Raw genomic sequence first — 22274 nt, 5'->3', positions numbered from 1 at the left:
GAAAGAAAAAGGAAATAAATATTTCAAAACATGAGTTTTTGTTTAAAATAATGAACTCAAAGAATAATTTTACACCCTCTCAAGATATCCAGTTATTGATTTCATAGCAAATCAGCATCTTAGGCCATACTGTACTGTGTTATATCCAGTAATAGTTATTTATTTAAACTATATTTTCATTTAATTCAAAATAATGAGCATTCATACACTGAGTAGCCAGTTTATTGGGTACATCCCCATCATCCAAGGAATTAACTGTTCCATCAGAGACAGTGTGAATTCTACATCAACAATATGCTCAGAATTAAAATTTTTTATTTCACACTCTGACATCTATAAACTGATGTATTCATATAATAATTCTATAAATAACAAAATTACCAAATTTTAGCATTTATATGGCTTCACATTAATCATGTCCCTATAATGTGCCAGTAATTCATAAAATTATGAACATAATTTTAACATTAAAACATAAAATCTATTAAAATATGATTGGTAATTATTTTGATTACAGGTAATCTGCTAAGATTATATGTTACATAAATAAGGTTAATCTTAACAAAACTTAATTCCTCTTTCTTTTTTTGAGAACCACTTAGATTTGATGAAATCTAAAATTCAAATCTAAATGTGCACAAGACAATATCTGGTTCCATATTTTTTAAAGGTCAATTCATATCACATCATGTGAGTGCATATCTTGAATGTAATTATCTTGAGTAATTCTTGAATGGAATTTCAAATAACTGCTTTAATGTAACAAGAAGTATTAAAAATTCTAATGTTTATTTATTTTGAATATTTTTAAAGTTTCATCTTTCCATGAAAAGTTCCTTACTTTGCAAATGTAAAAACTGCATTCATTTCAAGTATTATGGATATATTTTTGTTTTAAACTTACATTTAAATTTTACTATAAAAATAAATTCAATGTACTAGCACCATAACAACACTACAACAAATATAAACTAATACTATAATAAATACATTCTCATATGGCATGAAAAAGAATTTTTAAACATTTTTTAAAATCTAGGCAGCTTTATAATAAGATGAATTAAGTTGCAAAGAACACTGCACCTTTCATGTTGATATTTACACCATAAATGTGCAGTATTATTTATAAATTACAGTTTTTAAGTTTATAAACTTATGAAAATAGACTTTTTTTTTCACATTTTTCATAACTGATGTTATGAAAAAATCTTTAGGTACCTTTATAAGGCACCTAAAGAAAACTTCATGTAGATTGAAACATTACCAGAAAACACCTGTTTGCATTTCTAAAAAAAAAAAGAAAGATAAATGAAAGATAAAAAAAAAAACATGGTAATGATAATAGAAAAAAAAAAAAAAAAAAAAGATTTACAAGGTGCTACCAAAAAATTATGAGCAGTTCACAAAGCTTAATATTCCTTTACTATTCAAACTGCTGAACTCATGCTTGGTCCCACTGATTTAATGTGTATTTCTTTGTGCTTTTATGTTCCTCACTGAGTTATTTTTGCTGCTGCAGCTGAATACTGGTAAGAAGATCCAGTGGCAATGCTAAAATATAATTATTATGTTAAGTGTGCATTTCTATAATTACAATTGCCTATATGATTGTTACAAAGACTACATAAATTGGCACCTCCGTAGCCAGGTGGGCAGGAGCAGCAGTGCGTAGCACACGCTTCTTGATTAGACCAGGGTTCGAGCCTGTGACCACCAAATACGGAGGATGCAGAAAGGTCAGGGAATGACCACCGCCATATCCTCGGAGCAATATGGCCTTAGTTGCTGATGCTCCTAAAAACCAAATAACAAACAAACAAACTATATAAATTATTTCAAGATTATCTAACAGCTCTTTTGCACTGAAAACCATACCATCTGCTAGTGCATAATCAAATTATTTCAATGTAAACTGTTTTCATATGGTGCATCAATACACATCATTTGCTGTTAGTGGGCTTAATGGGGGTTAAACGAATGGTAGAGAACCACAAGTCATTAATCTAATGCCTACTTCAGAGCCTATAAGAAACAACTTTTTTTTAATCCCCTGTATTATTATGAATGAATTTGTCTCTTACCAATACATATATTTCATTATTAAAATTTTTAAAGGTGAATAAATAAATATTGCTTATTGCTTATTTTGCTACTTGCATTAAAAAAAAAAGCTAATATCCCCAAGCTTCAAGAATAACTATTAATGTTTGCTTGTAGAGAATTACAGTTGGCAGAGGAAAGTTTCAAAAGTATTTACATAAATAAGGTGAGAAGCATGTCTTCTGTGGCACATAGCTAATTTTTAACAAAAAAAAAAAAAAAAAATTATAAACAACTTATTTTTTAAGCTAAAAATAATCAGAAACAACATTTCTTATAAACATACACCCTTCATAATGCAAGTAAAAATTGCAAAATATCTGTTTTTTGTATCATGATTCTATGACAGTTATTTTTTAGTGGTACCCAAATAAGACAAGTTATTATAGACATATTTTAAAAGCAAATGCTATGCATCTCACCATGTAAACTCTAAATTCACCTCAATGTGATGTTGATTTTCTCTGGAATATATTTCAACAGCTGAAGATCAATCAACCATTAATGCTCAACTCACTGGTCATATGTTGCCAACAGCCAGTTCAGCAACAGGGAGGTACACTGGTCAAGATCAACTTGCTGTGAAAGAGGTAATCTTTTATTCAGTTGATAGTAGACAGAAGTTATTAAGCCTTCCAGTTGGGATACATTCAGTTCCATCCAAGGATCTAGGGTATTCAGTCCATTCTCCCGAAATGCTTCTATGATATTCCATATGTCCACTACATTTACTAGGGGAAGAAAAAAGTATAAGAACCACTTACAATGTACATAATGCTGTATACCTATATGGGAAGGGGGAAGAGGATTTTAAGAAAAAAATATGTGGTATACTTTTGGTATAATCCTTCAATTAACATAACTAATGTATATATCAGTAGTCAATTATGACCAGGAAAAGTAATGATCATTCTCTTATAATTCTATCACCTGTCCATATGAACCAGTATTAAAAATATTAACTAAAGACTAAGACTCCTATGCACAACAGTAAAACTTACAGCTCCACAGTTACCCATTTCAATCAATGCCATCTTTGTGAACAGTAGAGATGTGCAAACATCTCTGTTATAGGAATTCACCTGAATCTTCAACATAACTAGACAGATTCCATCAATTCCTGGTACTGTGCTCATTTATAATAATGTTAATCCTAGTCCCTTATCAGTTATCATAAAATTATTTGATTCCCAATTGGTATTAGCCAGACTAATGGTATCCTCAAGTTTAAAAACTTCTTTATACGTAAATGTAGACAGTATAAAATATTGATTCAGCTTTCAGTGCCAGATCATCAATGTTACTATAAATTTTTACTACTAGCATAAGCAAAAAATACTTTGCTCCTCTTCTTTGCACTTTTAACTACAGAATTCTCATAATCTGCCTTAGCATGCCTAAATTTGACTAATTCTATTACAGAATTTATGTTTACTATAGGATTCAGGATTCCCTGGTAATCTATGATCATCTCATATATCTTTCTTCTATGTTATTAAGATAATCAGTTTCTCTGACATCCAGCTTGGTCTATTCCTTGTTTTTTTGTGTTAAATTGATTTTTAATTATTTTTTTAATTTAATTTACTCAATTTAACACAATTAAAAATCAATTTAATGCAATTAAAAATAAGAATTTCTTATTTTTAATTGCATTAAATTGAGTTTTTTTGTGTTAAATTGATTTTCAATTATATTTTAAATTATTTGTTACTCTAATGTAAGTTTTTCGATTTTTTTGAAAAATAATCTTTCACTGGTATAAAAGGCTTAACAGGTTCTTGAATAACTCCCTTGGACATTTGCAATTCAGTACATGTATTTGTTAAATTTATAATTTTGTCCCATTGAAAAGAAAGAACCTAGATATCTAAGGTTACTGCAATTTCTTCCCATGAAAACAAAAACCCCTCCCATTTCTTTTGACAGTTGCTGTGAGTTATTTTTTTATTTAAATTAATATTAACTAGCATTAAAATCTGATGGGTTCTTATTGATATTGAAAATATTTCTTTCCTTGAGGCATCTCTAACATGCTGACATAGAAAGCAATCATCCAGCAAATATCCAGATAATATCCTTAAGCTTACTTGAATTTAACCCAATCCAAATCCTTAAGGAATAAAAACTCTGTTAAAACCAGTCTTAAATAGAGATTATAATCAGTAATGTGAAACAGATGCCAAAAAGACAACAAAAGTAGTAGTGAGTGAACAATTTCTGAATCTCTAAATAAACATGGGATTACAGATTTTCTTGCATCCAGAACTTGCCCTTTACATACAATTCCTTTTTTGTGCTCCTTTCCGGGCACCTTCTACAGTGAATTGAACTGAATGATGAGCAAATTTGCCTTTATATATACTAGACAGTATGAACCAGAGCTGTAATACTCAATACGTTCTACGTTGATATCAATATTTGTAAAATAATAAGAGAAGTTTACCTCAATATAGTACGTAGAACACTTCCGTATGATACTCTCCAGAAATTAAAACGAAAAACTTACATTAGAGTATCAAATAATTTAAAAAATAATTAAACACAAAAAAACTCAATTTAACACAATTAAAAATCAATTTAATGCAATTAAAAATAAGAAATTCTTATTTTTAATTGCATTAAATTGAGTTTTTTTGTGTTAAATTGATTTTTAATTATATTTTAAATTATTTGTTACTCTAATGTAAGTTTTTCGATTTTTTCGTTTTAATTTCTGGAGAGTATCATACAGAAGTGTTCTACGTACTATATTGAGGTAAACTTCTCTTATTATTTTACAAATCTTTATATATACTATACAGATCATGCAACTACTTGGAAGATGAATAACTAAATATATATCAGGGCAACATTACAAATAACATAAGCTAAATTTATATTTTATTTTTAAAAACCCGAATATATTAAAATGAGCAACAATCATTGAAGATAAGAATACGGAACAGAAGAATCCTTTTTGAGAGATATAAGACAGGACTGAGTTTTAGAAGGATTGAAATCAACTAAGGAATCTTTGCCCAACTGGAGAATAAGCTTTGGTGTAGGCAGTAAATGAACCTGGAGATTTGGATACAAGCCAAATGCAATATGCAGCATTCTTATCTTGAACAGCCTTAGCACATTTATTGGAAAACCAAGGTTTAAATAAAGGATGAAATTTTAAGGTGGAGGGTGAAATAAAGGATTTCATCCCTGAATATCAGTTCCACCTGAATCACCTTAATATCAGTTCAATCAGTGTTTTAGACTCCCGGGTAGCAGTTCCATCAGCGTTTTAGACTCCCAACTTGACATAATTGAGAGAATGTCCGTGACAGCCTAAAGGACCAATTTAGTAATTTAGATGACATGCCTGGCTTCTAAATTAATAAATGCATTTTAATTTCATTAATACTTGCTATTTATCTGTGCATACTTTTGCAACAAGTTGATTTCAAATATTACTCAAGCATGTGTACTGACACTGGTTTGAAATAATTTGAATTTTATATGATTTATATGGCAATTTAAGTTTACATTTGAAGTATCATTTATTTCTAATTTCAGGCTCCCACTGTTAGAGAAGAAGTGCCCTGTAATAACAGAAAAAGTACATCTTCTTTTTTTTTGGACACAGTTTATAGTATATATGTTTTGTAATGTTTTTAGAAATTGACATTTTAAAAATTTCTATGTACAGGAATCCCTCGATTAGCGCGGTATTTTGGCTTGGTCTAAAGAAACTGACGCTGGTGATGCTACGAAAGTCAGTACTAAGCTACAAATATAAATACACTGCTAAAGTCTGCATAACATTAGAGAACATTATAGAAACACATTGCTTGTTTTCTTAGTGAGTGCATGGCTCTGTTCACAAAAGGGAGTTACTGTTTATTTCATGTCGCATCATACCTTCTCCATCGAGAAGTGTTATTGAGAAATAAACAAAAACAAACACAAGATACAGTTTGTTTTTCTACCATAAGAAAATAAAAAGAAACGGATTATTTCAAACGTGTATTATTACAGCAATTGAAATATTTTCTAACATTATGCACACTGAAGGACAACACCGGCCGCACCACATTTATTACATACATGCAGATCAGTTGCTTTCAGTTGTTCTTGCATTGCGTGTTAACGTGCAGACTCCCGTGTATCTCCCGCCATTAATTACTGTGCATACTAATTAATTACATTAATTTATATTAAATTTTTTATATATTACTTAATTATTAACTATGGATAAAAGGAAAAGTGTATCTGATAGTACCTCTGGTAAAAAGAAAAGAAAAGTGATAACGTTAGATGAAAAAATTGAAGTCATAAAAAGATTTGAAGATGGTGATAGTAAAATACAAATTTCTCGACATCTTGAAATGACTGAATCAACTGTTCGGACGATTTTAAGTAAAGCCAGTGCATTTAAGGAAAAAGGTAAGCTTGCTTCATCGTCAGCATGCACACAAACCACAAGAAATAGAAGTGTTATGATGATTGAGATGGAACGTATTTTAGCCATTTGGATAGAAGACTGCAATCAAAAAAGAATTCCAATCTGCACAATGACCATAAAAGCAAAAGCCTTGAGTATTTTTGCAATGTTAAAGGAAAATTCAACAATAGAAAACTTGGGTAGAGCGTTAACTGAAGAAAATGAAAGTTCTTCAAAAGAAAAAGTGATCGAAGCAGAAATGGAAGAAAATTTCACTGCCAGTAAAGGCTGGTTTGAATGTTTTAAGAAAAGAACCGGACTGCATAATGTTGCATTGACTGGAGAAGCGGCAAGTGCAGATAAAAATGCAGCCACGAAATATCCCAAAATTTTAAAGAAAATTGTTGATGACAGCGGCTACACAGATCAACAAATATTTAATGTTGATGAAACCGGCCTTTTTTGGAAATGAATGCCAAAAAAAACCTTTCTAGCAAAAAAAGAAAAGGCTCAACCAGGCTATAAAGTTTCCAAAGATAGAATAACACTATTGGGAGGCAATGCAGAAGGCGATTTGAAATTAAAACCCATGGTTATCTATAGAAATTAAACTCCCAGATCTTTTGTTAAAGGTTTTAATAAAGCAAACCTACCTGTTGTTTGGCGCTCTAATAGAAAAAGCTTGGGTCACGAATGCATTATTTGAAGAGTGGTTCACTAGCTATTTTTGTCCGAAAATTAAGGCATACTGTGAAGAAAATAATCTTGCATTCAAAATTTTACTAATTTTAGACAATGCCCTGGGCCACCCACCAGCACTTTCTGATTTGTGTGAAAACATGAAAGTTATTTTTTTACTTCCAAATACGAGAAGTCTTTTACAGCCTATGGATCAAGGCATAGTTGCTACTTTTAAGGCCTATTATTTATGCAGAACATTTGCGCAAGCAACTGAAGCAACAACTGGAGATGGCGCAGTTTCTTTAGTTGAATTTTGGAGAAATTACAACATCAGCAAAGCAATAGACAATATTCATGAGTTATGGTCTGAAATAACATCCAGCAATATGAGAGCAGTTTGGAAGAATATCTTGCCACATTGCGCAAATGATTTCTGTAGTTTCATTCATGTCAATACTGTTATTGATGAAATAGCAAATATTGGAAGAGATCTAGGCTTTGATGAAATCGACAACAGTGATAATCGCGAATTGCAGGAATCACATTCAGAACAATTAAATGATTCTGACCTCCTTAATATTGATGAACAACGAGCATATGATGAGGTGGAAATTTGCAAGGAAGAAAATGTTCAAGAAAAGAAGTTTACATTAAAAGAACTTGAAGTTGTTGTTTGTTGTTATTTGGTTTTTAGGAGCATTAGCAACTAAGGCCATATTGCTCTGGAATATGTGGTGGTCATACCCTGACCTTTCCACATCCTCCGTATTTGGTGGTGACGGGCTCGAACCCCGGTCTAATCAAGAAGCGTGTGCTATGCACTGCTGCTCCTTCCCACCTGGCTACGGAGGCACCTTCAAGAACTTGAAGGAATATTTCACGCAGCTGAAAATTTGAAACAACTAATCATGGATGCAGACCCAGATATCAAGTGCAGTATGCAAATTCGCAGGAACATTGAAAAAGATGTGTATCCATACAAGCAAATTTATGATGAAAGGAAGAAAGAAAAGTCTGCGCAAACCAGCCTTTTGAAATATTTTACAAAGAAATAAAGTAAGTTATATATTGTAATTTTTTAATTTCAATAAACTTTTGATAACTGTACTGCAAATATTTAGAATTATTCTTTGCTTTTATACTGCTGTACATTAAATTGCCATAAAAAAACGTATTTTTAAAAATATTGATTGGTATATTGTAGTCCTGGAATGAATTGGGCTATTTTGTATTGATTATTAACTTCGATTAACGCAATTTCACACAGCATGCCAGGAGCGGATTAAGGTCGGTTGAGGCCCTGGGCGCAGAAGAAATTATTGGGCCCCTTAAAAAAAAGAGAGACAGGGAAAATAAAAATACATGTTAACCATTTTTTTAAATAAATAAAAAATATTATGTACTATTAATGTTTTATTTCCAATAAAATTTGAATATAATATATGTATAATATAATTAATAATAGCATAATAATAATCACAAAGTTTTGAACTAATAGTTGAACATATTAGTTTAACTATTAGTTGAACAAATATGTTCAACTAATTTGTTGGGGTTTTGCGTGGGCCCTTCAGAAGTTGGGGCCCAGGGCGCACCCGCCGTTAAATCCGCCTCTGTAGCATGCCATTTTCGTGGAACCAATTAATCACGCTAATCGAGGGATTCCTGTAAGGTGATTATAATTCAATACAAATAAACACAGTAAATAGTTTTATATTTTTAAATTTATTTATTATGTTTTGAATGTTTTTATTGTGTTATCAAATGTGCTTTTAAATGCGTATATGGTGTTATCCATATATCAAAAATTCAAACAACTGATTTATAATAAAAAAACTATGCATTAGTGACATTAAAACTTTACAAGAAAAAGGAACATCAACTTACAATTAATCCGTTTCTGAATAAATCTAAGCTTGCAAGCAGTTCGATAAGAAGAAAAGCGTATGACATCAAAGTTTTGAGCCTCTATAAGGGGGAAAAAAAAAAAAAGTTTGCTTATAATATTGTAAAGTGAAATTATATTTATCGACAAATAAATATTTTATACGTGTAAAACTTTAATAACAAATATGTTTCTTTGCAAGATGTCTTTTATAATTCCCACTCCTTCCACTACAAAGCTAATTTTTGCTTACACAGAAAATTTTCTGTAGATGTCGAAATGTAATGTGGTTATTCTGGGATATTGGAATATTACGTCTGTTTTCCATCTGGTGAACAGACTTAAAATGACAATATCCTTTGGATGGTGCATAAAGAATATTAACTAACTTATTCTAAAACTATTTACATACTGCTTATAACTTAAAAAATGCTAAGCAACATGCCAAAATAATAAAATTTAAAAATTAAAAAACCTATTAGAGTGAATTTTGGCACAGTATATTCTCAAATACTCTGATTTTAATACGTCAAATTATTTTCGGGTTTTCACTAGCCATGAAAGAGCATAACCATATGCCTTTATAGTAAGAAGAAAAATCATAGGTAGCTCAAGGTCATTCACTAGGCTTCCTCTGCTCACTCACTGCACAGTGCGAGTATGGAGAGCAGACCTAGTGAATAACCTTAAGCCATCTACTCCTTTTCTCTTTACTATACGAACTTATGTCTATCAAAACATATACATAATACTAAACAGATTACATTCACTAGCAAGAATGTCATACACAGAAAGAATCTTGAGTTGCACAAAGTGGGCTTAGAGATTTGTCATAGGTAAGGGACACAACAAATAAACGTGCCCCATTACTCATTATCTTGCATTTGTATCTTGTGCATTTCCACCAAACAGTAAACAGTATCTGTGTTAGATAATAACTGTTTCAATTCTGTCAAAAATCATTAGATCCTGATATCTGAATGAATCATGCCATGTCTAGGAAAAAATAATGTTCATTTCTCAAAGAAAGGATCTAATTTTTTATGCAGCACAGCATTCCAAGTCATATTTTAATATTTATTGATAATGAACAAAATACTTCTATTAGACTGTTTTTTCTTTTTAAACCCTAAGCAGTAAAGGATTTAGAACCTATAATACTTAGTACTGTGCATGAGTTGTAGGTTGAGAAGATGAAAGGAGATACCTGTTGATATTAAACTTAAATTTCTGTAATTTTCAGGAAATATGTATGAAGGGTGGTTGTTCCAGAAAACAAAAGTTGAAGGAATAAATGACGAAGAAGAAAAGTTGGTTCTGTGGGTTTTAAGTTGGACAATAAAAGTATGTTGACTGGTTGTGGCATGTGTTTGGACTGGTCTGGAAGAGAAAGAGCAGGAATTTTAGATGACAATAGACAATTCAGAAGAACAGTGCCTATGGAAGTATCTACAGAAAAGGCATGCAACAGAAGCAGGATGTCTATAAGACAGAGAATGGAGAGAATGAGTCATCAATTAACCTAACTGCTCTCTTTTGAATGAAATCTAGGGGCCTTAGAGAGGTTTCTGGAAGCACAACCCCAGATGTGGAAACAATATTTCATGGTAGGGTGGAGTTGATATTTGTACATAGTGAGTAGTTGTTTAGAAGAAAAGTAACACCGAGTGTAGAAATATTTGTGACGTGCTTATGCCAAAAAAGCAAGACAGATTAGAAGTCAGGGTAATCCCTAATAGATACATGACCTTGTCTAGAAACATGAGTGTCATCGAAGATAAGCATAGGAGCAGAAGAATCCTTTTTGTGAGATATAAGACAGGACAGAGTTTTAAAAGGATTTAAATCAACTAAGTTATCTTTGCCAGACTTGAAAATTTGGAGATTGGCATTTAAGGATATGGTAGCAGATATTCTAGAAGTTTAAGCTGTTTGTGTAAAGCAAGGTTTCTCAAACTGGTCGGTGGAATGCAATATGTTATCCTTACCAAAACTATAGGATTTCCAGTCAATTGAAGAAGGTCATTAATATATAAGAAGAAAAGAGTAGGAGAAAGAACTGAACCTTGGGGGACACCAGCATTAATGGAGAAGTTAGAAGACAGAGAGCCATCCAACATCACCCTCAGTTAGCGGTCAGAGGGAAAACTGGATAACAAATTACAAAAAACAGTTGGAAAACCATAAGATGGAAGCTTATTTAGAAGACCACCTTTATTCCAAACATGATTCAAAAGCCTTTTAAACGTCAAGAGCAACTGCTTGAGTTTCACCACAGTTTTCCATTGAATTTGTCCATAGATGGGTAACATAAGCCAGTATATCACCAGTCAATCGATACCAATGGAATCAATACTGATGATCATTGATCATACGGAAGGTTTCTAGATAGTTTAGGAGCTGGCAGTCAATGGATTTCTCCATTAGTTTGAAAAGAGTAGAAGTGCAAAGGGACGATAATTGGATGGGAGGAATTTGTTACCCTTTTTTGGGAACTGGTTGGATATGAGAAAATTTCCAAGAAGGGGGAAAACATTTGTAGAATAAGAAAGTATAAAAAGGTGACACAGAAGAACAGGAGTAAGCACAGGAGCATAAGTTTTGAGAACAAGTAGAGAAATACCATCAGGACCTAGACTTCCTTGGCATCAAGACTTTTCAAATTTCTTCTAATATCATTTTGAGGGTAGACCATGGGAGGCACTGAATGGAGTGTACTGGGAATGGCAGAAGGAAGCTTACCAAGATCATTAATACACGAGTTATGAAAAAAGTATAATGCAAGCAGGTCAGCTTTATCTTTAGCTGAGGTGACAATAGAATATCTGATTTTTACAGAAGTGGGAATACAGATGGACAAAAGTTGCAGCTAATAGCTTTAGCAAGAGACCAGAATGCTCAAATACCATTTAGACAAGAAGCAAGTTTTCTACTACCAGCATATTCAAAATCTAGTTTGGAATGATTAATAAGTGCTTTATAATTGTTGCAAGCTTTGGTGGAATATTTGATGGCAGAAAATTAACCTGGAGATTTAGATACAAGTCAATTGCAATATGTAATGTTGCAAATGTAATATGTAATATGTAATGTTCTTATCTTGAACAGCCTTAGCACATTTATTGGAAAACCAAGGTTTAGATAAAGGACAAGATTTTAAGATGGAGTGTAGAACAAAGGATTTCATCCCTACAAAAATAATTTCGCTGACATGATCTGAGCAAACGTTACCATCAGAAGATTTGAAACAGTCATCTGACCAAGGGAAAGAAGAAAAGAAATTGAAAGGCTCATCCCATTTTGCATTCTTGTAATGCCAAACAACACAAGGTTGAGAATGGCCAGGAGAGAAAGGCTCCACTGGAGAAGAGACCATCGCCAAGTTGTGATCTGAGGTGCTTAGAAGACCACTCACCTCAACCGTATACTTAGAAAGGTTGTTTATGAGAAAATGATCAAGTGTATTACTGTGTGGTTAGTACTGTCTGGTAGGTAAATGAACAATCTGTGTATGGTCATTTGTAATTACGAAAGCCTCAGCATCTCGACTAGTGGGGTCTGTGTGACTAGGAAATGGAAGCCAGCTGAAGCTGTGAATATTAAAATCACCAAGGAAAATTACCTCCTGTTAGCAAAGTTGGACTGGAGAAATTCAAGTTTCAAAGAGAGGAATCATAGAGTTCCAAGTAATTAGTGGAGTTGGGAGAATGATAGAGACAACAGATGAATTTGACAGAATGGGGTAGAGAGATTTTAAGCTAGAGAAGATTGAAAAGAACAGATTCCAAATTACTGTATCTCTGACAAGAAATATCAGTATGGATATATGCACAAGTATCACCTTTAAAATAAAAGGCATCATAGAGTGAATAATTTGGGCAACTGAGATGAGTAGTTGAGTCAACTGATGATTAGGATTCTGTCAGAAAAAGTACATGGGGCTTGGCAGACTGTACTTGGATATCATTGACATTGGAATTGAGACCACCTTTATTTGTGAAATGAATAAAGAACTGTTTGGGAGGTTTAGATCTTTTTCACAGATAAGTTTGTTCCATTAATTTGACTATTCATGATGTATTCCGTAATAAGAAAGGGTGGAGAGTACACATAAGAAGTAATGAAATTTTTGTTTATAGTATACGCATGTCAAGAATATCCAGCTCCTTGACATAATGTGGCCTCGACAATGCCTCCCACATACACACTACTCGGACTGCCTTCAGTCACTATCTGGCGAAGTAGAAGCAACGAGCTATACACTAGCTGAACTGGATATCTCCTATAGAGTTACCAATAGGTTTGGTTCAGTGGGCTATCTATCAGCTGGGCTGAGAACACTGTTTTAGAGCTGTTCCCATGAAATATAAAGAAGACTGGATCTCACCATAATGTCCATCATAACCTCAAAAGACATCAATCATACTACAAGATGGAAAAGAAGGGAGGTTGGTTGCTGGAGCTTTGCTCTGTAGACTTACATGGGTTCCACCATTTCAAAATTCCAGTAAGCAAAGTGGTAGTATTTGCACCAGTTAATGAGAGTCATCTACCATCTAGTATTGCCCTATAATACAGAGGAGTGACATTCCTCTGTGTGATGTGGACACCACACCTTGACAGTCACCTTCAGTATACTAGGTGTCATATTTCAAGACTTGCACATGGTTTGTACCCAGGGTTACTAACAGTCCCACCATCATGAAGGTGCAAGCAGAGGATATGGTTGTCGCAGAACAACCGGACTTCAAAATTGGTCCACTTGATTCAAGTCACCCAAATGTCAGTTCTATTAGTGTTTTATACTCCCAGGGAGCAAGTCCAGCTTATCACACTTGAGAGAATGTCTGTGACAGCCTCATGGACCAAGACTATGGGCAAACAAAAATACAAAAGTTAACAAAAACTGTTAGTAAAAATGCTGGAGTTAATAAAAAATACTGTTTTGATTTTCTTGTCTAGTTTAGAAAAAAAGCAGAGGATATGGTTCAAAATTCAAAGGTGAGATGTATGAGAAATTACATTACTCATTAGCATGGTTTTGACTTTTGGTATGCACCACTGATTGTGTTAAAATTGGAGAAGCATAACCAAAAAAAAAAAAAAAAAAAATCTAATTTCTAACTGTTAGGCACACAAAGTATGCCTGTACAATGCACATGTTTTGCATCATTTCATTTAAAGGAATTTATTTAGTAGGGCCTCATGTTTCAAGAAAAGGAGATGCCGATTCCTGATGCATAACAGTACTAGGGAAGCATTCACTTGCTCACTATCAAGTTTAAGCAAAGTGAGAATGTCAAACTAACAGTTTCCACAATCAAATCCATGCTGATTTAATGATGTGGACGAATTAAAAGAAATATGACAAATAAATAGATGGTGGTCAGTTTAAATGAATTAAAAATATGTTTTCCAGAAATCTATGGGTGCATGCACAAGAGTAGCTGCTCAAGGCAATTACTTTTAAAAATATTAAAAAGCTTTTTACTTTCTAATATCTATTATTTTTTTTGAAAAAAAAATAATCACATATATTCAACAATAAGCAGTTTTCTTCATACAAGATAAAAAACTGATACTAAATTTATGAATGAGTACCAAAGGGAACACTGAGTTTAACTCACTGCTTATTGCTTTAGGCATCAGGGTTCTGTAAATATTTTCATATGTAATCTGTACAGGTAAATTCAGAAATCATTTAACATATGTACACAGGGATTGCTTGATTTTATTTTATTTTTTATGGTAATACTCCAGAACACGGTGCCCCTTAGAAAATGATGTCAAGAAGAAGAGGGGGAAAGCAGTAATGTACAGGAAAAAATTCTGGCCTCAGGAAAACATTCTGGAGCAGCAACAACAAAAAGAGTTTAAATGACTCAACAGAGAATCTCATTCAAAATGAGTAGCAGCCAATAAGTTAAAATCAATATGGCACTAGCATTCATAGAATGAGTACCTATTTTAATATTAATATTATTAGTATTAAGGCCTCCATATCTGGGGGTTGGAGCAGGAGTGCAATAACACAAGCACTTTGAGTAGACCAGGGTTCAAGTTCCTGACTGCTAAATACGGTGAATCTGACAACCTACACTGGACCAGCATGGCCGGTTAAGGTCCACTCCCTCAACATGACTTGTTGGGAAGGCCTCTATCCTGCAGCGGATTGACAATGACTGCAGATTTATTTATTATTAGTATTAATAGTGCCAAATGATGAAAGAAAGCAAGCTTATACAGCATCAGCAAAAAAAAAAAAATTCCTCAGTGGTCTATTCCCTCCAATAGCTTTTTAGTTCTTCCTTGAATTTATTCAAACTACTCACTTCCACAACAGATAGACGTTTGTTCAAACAATCAACTACCCATTGGCTGAAGGCAAAATTCTATTCTGCACATATATCTTGCAACCAACTTTCCCCAACTTGAATTTAATGACCCCTCATGTGTGCAGTCTAAGCAAGAGGAAGAATTTTTCCTATTATTGGGTAAAAATCCACCGCAGTGCTCATACTGTCAAAGACAACTTACAGTCCATCACATTCAATTAATTGTCCCTTACATTCAAACATCTGATCAACCACCTTTCAGTCACTTTCCACATTGAATATCTCACATGATCTATCTCATTTTATAGGAAATTAAGCAAATATAGACAAACTTTTAACATATTTAAAATGTATTGACCTGTACAGATGGATATAATTTAATATCTATAACAATATGTTGCCTCTACATTAACTATGAAGACACAATTTGGCCACAGCAGCCCTTGTGTCGTTAAACCCAATAGTAACAACAACAAGAGGAATGACATTAGCACTGAGTTTGCTCAATCCATTCAAAGCTTTAAATAACTCAATCAAGTCTCCTCGCAAGTGCTTAATCTCCATATGCTGCAATTTACAAAATTGAAGCCTTTCCTGGTAAGAACACACTTTTGTTCCCTTCACTAATCTCATTGGTCTTCTCTGCATTTGTTCCACAGATCCACATCCTTCCTAAAATGAGGCTTCCAGGCCTGTATGCAGTACACAATATGTGGCTTAACCATTGCCTTATACAACGGAATAATCACCTCCTTATCCCTGCTAGCAAAATTCCTGTATATCATCGACAAAACTGCATGATCTGTCCTGGCAACCTGTCTGCACTGCTCAGAGAACTTAATATCAAACTGCACAATTACCCCAGGTCCTTTTCATTTTCCACTACCCTGATGTAGTACCACACAACTGATATGTTACTCTGGGATTACTGCAACTCACATACAGGGCGTCTCAAAAATATTGGTACAAATGTTTAGGTAACATCTAAAGGAATGTGAATCGCATAGGAACCCATAACCGGAAACGTCACTGTAAGTCGGTACACGGCACTGTTCATCAGTTCGTGAGAGGGAAAATTTCTGGTTCACTCATTCAAACAGTGTAGCCACACGAAGAGCATGCATCGATATACGAACTGTGAGCTGGCAGACATGCACCTAGTGTATGGATTAGCAGAGGGCCCACACAGTGTGCACCCCCATGCGGCACAACATCGCTTCGCAATAAATATATGGGCAGGTATGGTCAGTGACTGCTTAGTCGGCCCATACCTGTTACCATCCCGCATGAACTCCGCTAAATATCGGATCTTTCTTGAACAAGTTCTACCAGGGTTATTTGACGATGTTTCAGAAAATGTGAGATGCAACATTTGGTTTCAACATGATGGGGTGCCTGCCCATTATGGAAGGTGTGTTCGTGACCATTTGAACAGGCGTTTTGGGCATCGATGAATTGGCCGTGGTGGACCCGTTGCCTGGTCCCCACGCGCACCTAATTTATCGAGCCTTGATTTCTTACTGTGGTGGGCCCTCAAATCTATCGTGTATGAATCGCCTGTGGAGATGGAAATGGATCTCGTGGCGAGACTCGTCTGCGCTGCTGCTACTGTCAAAGAAACTCCAGGTGTGTTCAACCGCGTCTGCCAATCCATGCTGCATCGGTGTCACGCATGCGTGTCTCATGGTGGAAGCGTCGAGCATCTGTTGTAACATCATGAAATGCATCCGTCTTGTACTCCATTGTTAATATTATGTCAAATAAATGTTTGCCACTAATTACTGTCTTGTGTCATTTCTGCTTCTTGTGCCTCTGCTACTACTTTCCCCGTGACGTTTCCTGTTATGGATTCCTATGCAATTCACATTCCTTTAGATGTTACCTACCTCCCCTAAACGTTTGTACCAATATTTTTGAGACACCCTGTATAGCCTTGCATTTGCAAATGTTAAACTTCAATTGCCATTTCTAACCCAGCTTCTTAATTTTTCTAGATCTTGTTACAGTAGCATACCTTGATTACTGTCATTAACCACTCAGTCAACATCTGTATTATCTGTAAACATAGATATTTTACTAAACACCTGGAGAATATAAAATTGCATTTTTGCAGGCCAGGCTTTTTACATAAAAACTCCAAAGGTCAGGATCTATATTGTACTGTTTAAGAAGCTTGATTATATTGTTCAAAGAATTTATCACATTTTTTATTTTCCTGTTGAAGATTGCGCAGGAGATGATCTCAATATCTGGAAAGGGATTCATCAAAAGATGTAATATCACAAGAGCTAATTACCGTTGTTATTGCCATTAAGGAACTCAACTGATTTCACTAATATTAAATCACAAAGTCTACGTCTATTTCATTAAATCCCTAAACAGACATTAAATGTAAAGGCTTAACTGAGCCTATCCTCTCCATCCTAGTATGAATATACTAATTTCTTAATTATCATGAATATTATTAATGCCAACTGATCAGTGAAGACTTTCAAATAAGTCTAATATGTTTCATATGATTATGAAATGATTAACAAATATGATTAACCTACTTATTTCTGCCAACAGAAGATAATACTCTGTATAAGGTCCTTCTAAATTAGCATCTGAAATATGACTGATATCCATGGTTATTCTTGATCTGAAATAAAATAACAAGAACATGAAAAACTGAGTAAGAAATAAACTGTGTTAATCTAGGTTATAATTATCACTGGAATGTTTTCAGAAAGCAAATATAAAATTTTACTTATTTCTTCACAGAAAAATAAAGGTAATATTCCTGTTGGCAGTCTGGTATTTGTTAGAATGTTCCCAGGCTGGAACTTTCTGCAATATTTAGGATATCAAATTATAGTGGTTAACAAGCTGTTGGTAACATAAAAGGAAACTAACTTTTTAAATTAATTCTTATTTTGATTCCAAATCTAGAGACAAATTTTACAGTTTTACAAGCAAATCACAGTTTTGAAGCTAAAAAAATAAAAAAATAAATAATAATAATAATTAAAGGGAATGTTGTTGCTAGGTTACCTGTGTGCATTATTATTTCCGTTTTCTTTGTATAAAGGGGTTTTCTGATAAATTAATATGGAGAAACAAAACTGCTGCAAAAATGTGAATTTGCCAGATAATTTTTGTTACACGTAGTAGTAGTAGTACCATGTGATGCAAGAAAGCAAGTGTATGAGCTTATGCAGCATCAGCCAAAAAAAAAAATTACAAAACAATCCCCTCTAAATGTTTGTCCAGTTCCTCCTTAAATTTATTTAACCTATCAACTTCTTCCACAACGACAGATGGAAGTTTGTTCCAGCAATTAACCACCCGCTGGCTAAAGGCAAATTTCCACACATCTATTCTACATCTGTCCTTCCTCAATTTCAATTTATGCCCCTTAGGTTCGTAATCTGAACAAGTGGAAGGATCCCATCAGAAATCAGCGTGCCCAACCCATTCAAGGCCTTATACACCTCGCAGGTGCCTAGTCTCCAGCTGCTGCAATTTGCAGAACTTAAGCCTCTGCTGGTAAGAGGATCCCTTCATTCCCCTCAACAATCTTGTTGCCCTTCTCTGTACACGTTCAAGCAAATCTATATTCTTCCTAAAATGAGGCATCCAGACCTGCACGCAGTACTCAAGGCGTGGCCTGACCATTGCCTTATACAGAGGGACAATCACCTCCTTTTCCCTGCTAGCAAAATTCCTGTATATCATTGACAACACCCCATGACCTGCCCTAGCAACCTGTCTGCATTGCTCAGAAAACTTCACATCTGACTGCACAATTACTCCCATGTCTTTTTCATTTTCTACCACCTTAAGTGTAGTACCACACAGTTGGTACGTTTCTCTGGGTTTACTTCTACCCATATGCAGTACTTTGCATTTTTAAATGTTAAACTTCAGTTTCCACTTCTCAGCCAATCTGCACAAATTTTCTAGATCCTGTTGCAGTAACACACTGCAATTACTGTCATTAACAACCCTGCCAACCTTTGTATCATCTGCAAACTTCAACACTAAGCCTGATATACCTTCATCAATATCACTGATAAATATACAAAACAGTGGACCCAACACCAAACCCTGTGGCACTCCACTAATAACATTAGTCCACGAAGAGCAACACCCATTGATTACCACCCTCTGTCTTCTCCCACTCAACCATCCTTTTATCCATTGTAGCAACTTACCCTTAATACCAATCTGCTCCAATTTGTACAGTAGTCTTCCATGCCCAACAGTGTCAAAAGCTTTCCTGAAATCCAAGTATATGATATCAAAATTATTTTTTTGCATCCAGTTCCTTTGTAACCACATCATAATAACCAATCAAATTTGTCACACAAGACTTTCCCTTAACAAACCCATGCTATGTCTGAATTATTGCTGCAGTCTTGTCTAGATGATCCTGCAATGCATCTTTAACCAGTGACTCCATTATTTTACCCGGAACAGAAGTTAAACTAACTGGTCTGTAATTACTCATGTCACCCTTTGTGAATTGGGGACACATTTGCACATCTCCAGTCGATGGGGACCTCCCCTGAGTCCAAGGATGCTCTCATAATTATGGCTAAGGGTTTGCTTACTTCCTTTGCACCTCCTTTAATATAACTGGATAGATCTCAGGTGCCTTTCTTATGTTTAACTTCAACAATTTCTCCTCCACTTTGTTCTCAGTTATTACAAAATCATTAAGCACCCTGTTACAATTTGATAACCTTGTGGCATTTTCAAACCTTAATAACTTCTCATATGTGAATGTAGATGTAAAATACTCATTCAGTTTGCTTGCTATCTAAGCAGGATCATCAAGTCGAACCATCAATATCAAGCGGACCAATCAAATTCATCCCCTTCCTTTTCGAGTTTATATAAGTAAAGAAATCCTCGCTGTTTTTTTTACCATCCTTTGCCAAAGATTTCTCGTAATCTGCCTTCGCCTGCCTAAGATACAGAAGCCTATGATATATATATATATATCATAGGCTTCTTTGTCGCCTGATAATTTATATGCATTCCATGCATTTTCTTCTCTGCCACGAATCTCATTAGTTCATTTGACAACCATTTAGGGCTAAACCTTGAACAATATTTCTTAATAGGTATGAAACGTAGCTTCCACTATTAATTCCTTGAATGCTTCCCACTTAGAATTTGCTGTTGGTAACATCATCAGTTGGTCTCACTGTACAGAATTTAAAAACTGTCTGAGATCACTGTAGTCACCTTTACGGAAGCAAAAACCCCTTCCTTTACCCCTGATGGTAATTATATCTTTAAGTAAATCCCACATCAGTACACTGTGATCACTGCCACCTAATGGTTCCTTTATCTGCAAATTCTTAATACATGAATAATCACTGCTGATAACCAGATCAAGAGTATTACCATCTCTGGTTGCCTCTCGAACATGCTGCTGCAGAAAACAATCATCCAATAAATCCACAAAAGTCTTACTAGTGTGCGAGTGATCAACCCATAAGTTCCAGTCTATATCTGGAAAGTTAAAATCCCCCATTATAAGACATTCTGATTTACTAGCCCACTATTTCTCTGTACAATTGTTCATTGTACTCATTCGAGTCATTAGGCCTATAACACACTCCTACTCATATTTTTGCTTTCACAGTGCTTAGGTCACACCAATGTATTTTAGGTGTTTCACGCAGAAATAATAAAATTAGAATATCCAAATAATAAAAATAAAATAGTCAAACTGCTTCTGCAATGAAGCCAGTCCTCAATGGAGAAGGTCTTCCTACTGTACTACCAACTAATGGAAAGAACTTCCCATTCATGATAATGAAGAAGAGAACCCAATGGAAGATACAAGTTACATTTCCCAGAATAGCAAAGAACCACACCCAACTGAACAAAATGAGCTTAATGACAATAAGTAATTTAAATTTATCAAAGCAACATGCAAAAAATTACATTCTTGCAACCTTCATCCATTCGAGTACGCGGGTTGCACAGCTTGGAAACTAGGCACTTTAGAGGAGACTTGTTTAAAGCTCTGAGAGGCAAAAGTAAAATGAATGAGGACGAAATTTTCATGTTTATAAATGATTCTAGAACTAGGGGTCATAAATTCAAGTTATCAGGGAGATGTTTAGACTGGATTGCAGGAAGTTTTATTTTAGGTAGAGTGTTATGTATTACTTGAATAAGTTACCTACATGGGTGGCAGAGGCTGACGGTTTGGAGAAATTCATAGGTCAGCTGGATAGTTACCTATGGGAAGAGAGAAACATATGTTGTCTATTTCCTTTTCTTTTATTAATTATTCATTTTATTTAATTTTATTATTTATTTATTTTTTTGGCTGGTGCAGCGTAAGCCTTGGGCTTCCTTGCACCATATGGCCATTACTAATACTAATAAGCTTTTTGATCAAGACTTCAAGAATGTAATTTTCTAGTTGATGGTAACAAGCATTATCAAATTTATGAAAGTGATATAGAATGCTGTCAACATTTTATAGTGTGCAGGATTTCTTGTGTGTCAGCCTATATATTTATATAAAACAGTTTTATTAGATAGAGGACACAAAGCCTTCAATAGCTGTAATACCTTCAATACTTTGAATACTTGGCATGAAGGAAGTTTACACGAGAACTGTCACAAATAGTGAATACAATCAAATATAAGGATCTTCACTGCCATTAACAGTGGTGATTTTAAGGTTATTGCACTTTTACTTGGATTGCAGGATGGTTTTTACACTAATTATTGCTGTTTGCTCTTTTAGCACTATATTATGATGAATTAGCCCACATGAGAAGAATTTGTCCTGAGAAAAATATTGTCAAATATGCATCATTAGTGAATCCTCAGTACCTCTTCC

At 34.3% G+C, this 22274-nt stretch overlaps 1 protein-coding gene across 1 annotated transcript in view; it reads right to left on the bottom strand.

Annotated features, from left to right (window-relative positions):
- LOC150086575 (dystrobrevin beta-like) overlaps positions 1 to 21653 on the bottom strand; it is a 116172-nt gene extending 94519 nt beyond the window's left edge. Inside the window, exons 1-4 of the mRNA XM_090371462.1 lie at positions 21607 to 21653; positions 17971 to 18059; positions 9086 to 9166; positions 2618 to 2831 (exon numbers count right to left, since the gene is read on the bottom strand). Coding sequence (XP_090227588.1) covers positions 2618 to 2831; positions 9086 to 9166; positions 17971 to 18046 — 371 coding nt within the window. The 5' untranslated portion in view covers positions 18047 to 18059; positions 21607 to 21653. The remainder of the gene's footprint in view (positions 1 to 2617; positions 2832 to 9085; positions 9167 to 17970; positions 18060 to 21606) is intronic.
- Between the last annotated feature and the right edge of the window lie 621 nt (positions 21654 to 22274).

The sequence above is a fragment of the Mastigoproctus giganteus genome, chromosome 4 (genome assembly GCF_048544385.1).
Source record: "Mastigoproctus giganteus isolate SK-2022 chromosome 4, ASM4854438v1, whole genome shotgun sequence".
Classification (NCBI taxonomy): Eukaryota; Metazoa; Arthropoda; class Arachnida; order Uropygi; family Thelyphonidae; genus Mastigoproctus; species Mastigoproctus giganteus.
The sequence above is the reverse complement of the archived record's forward strand: the minus strand, read 5'-3'. Positions and strand labels throughout refer to the sequence as shown.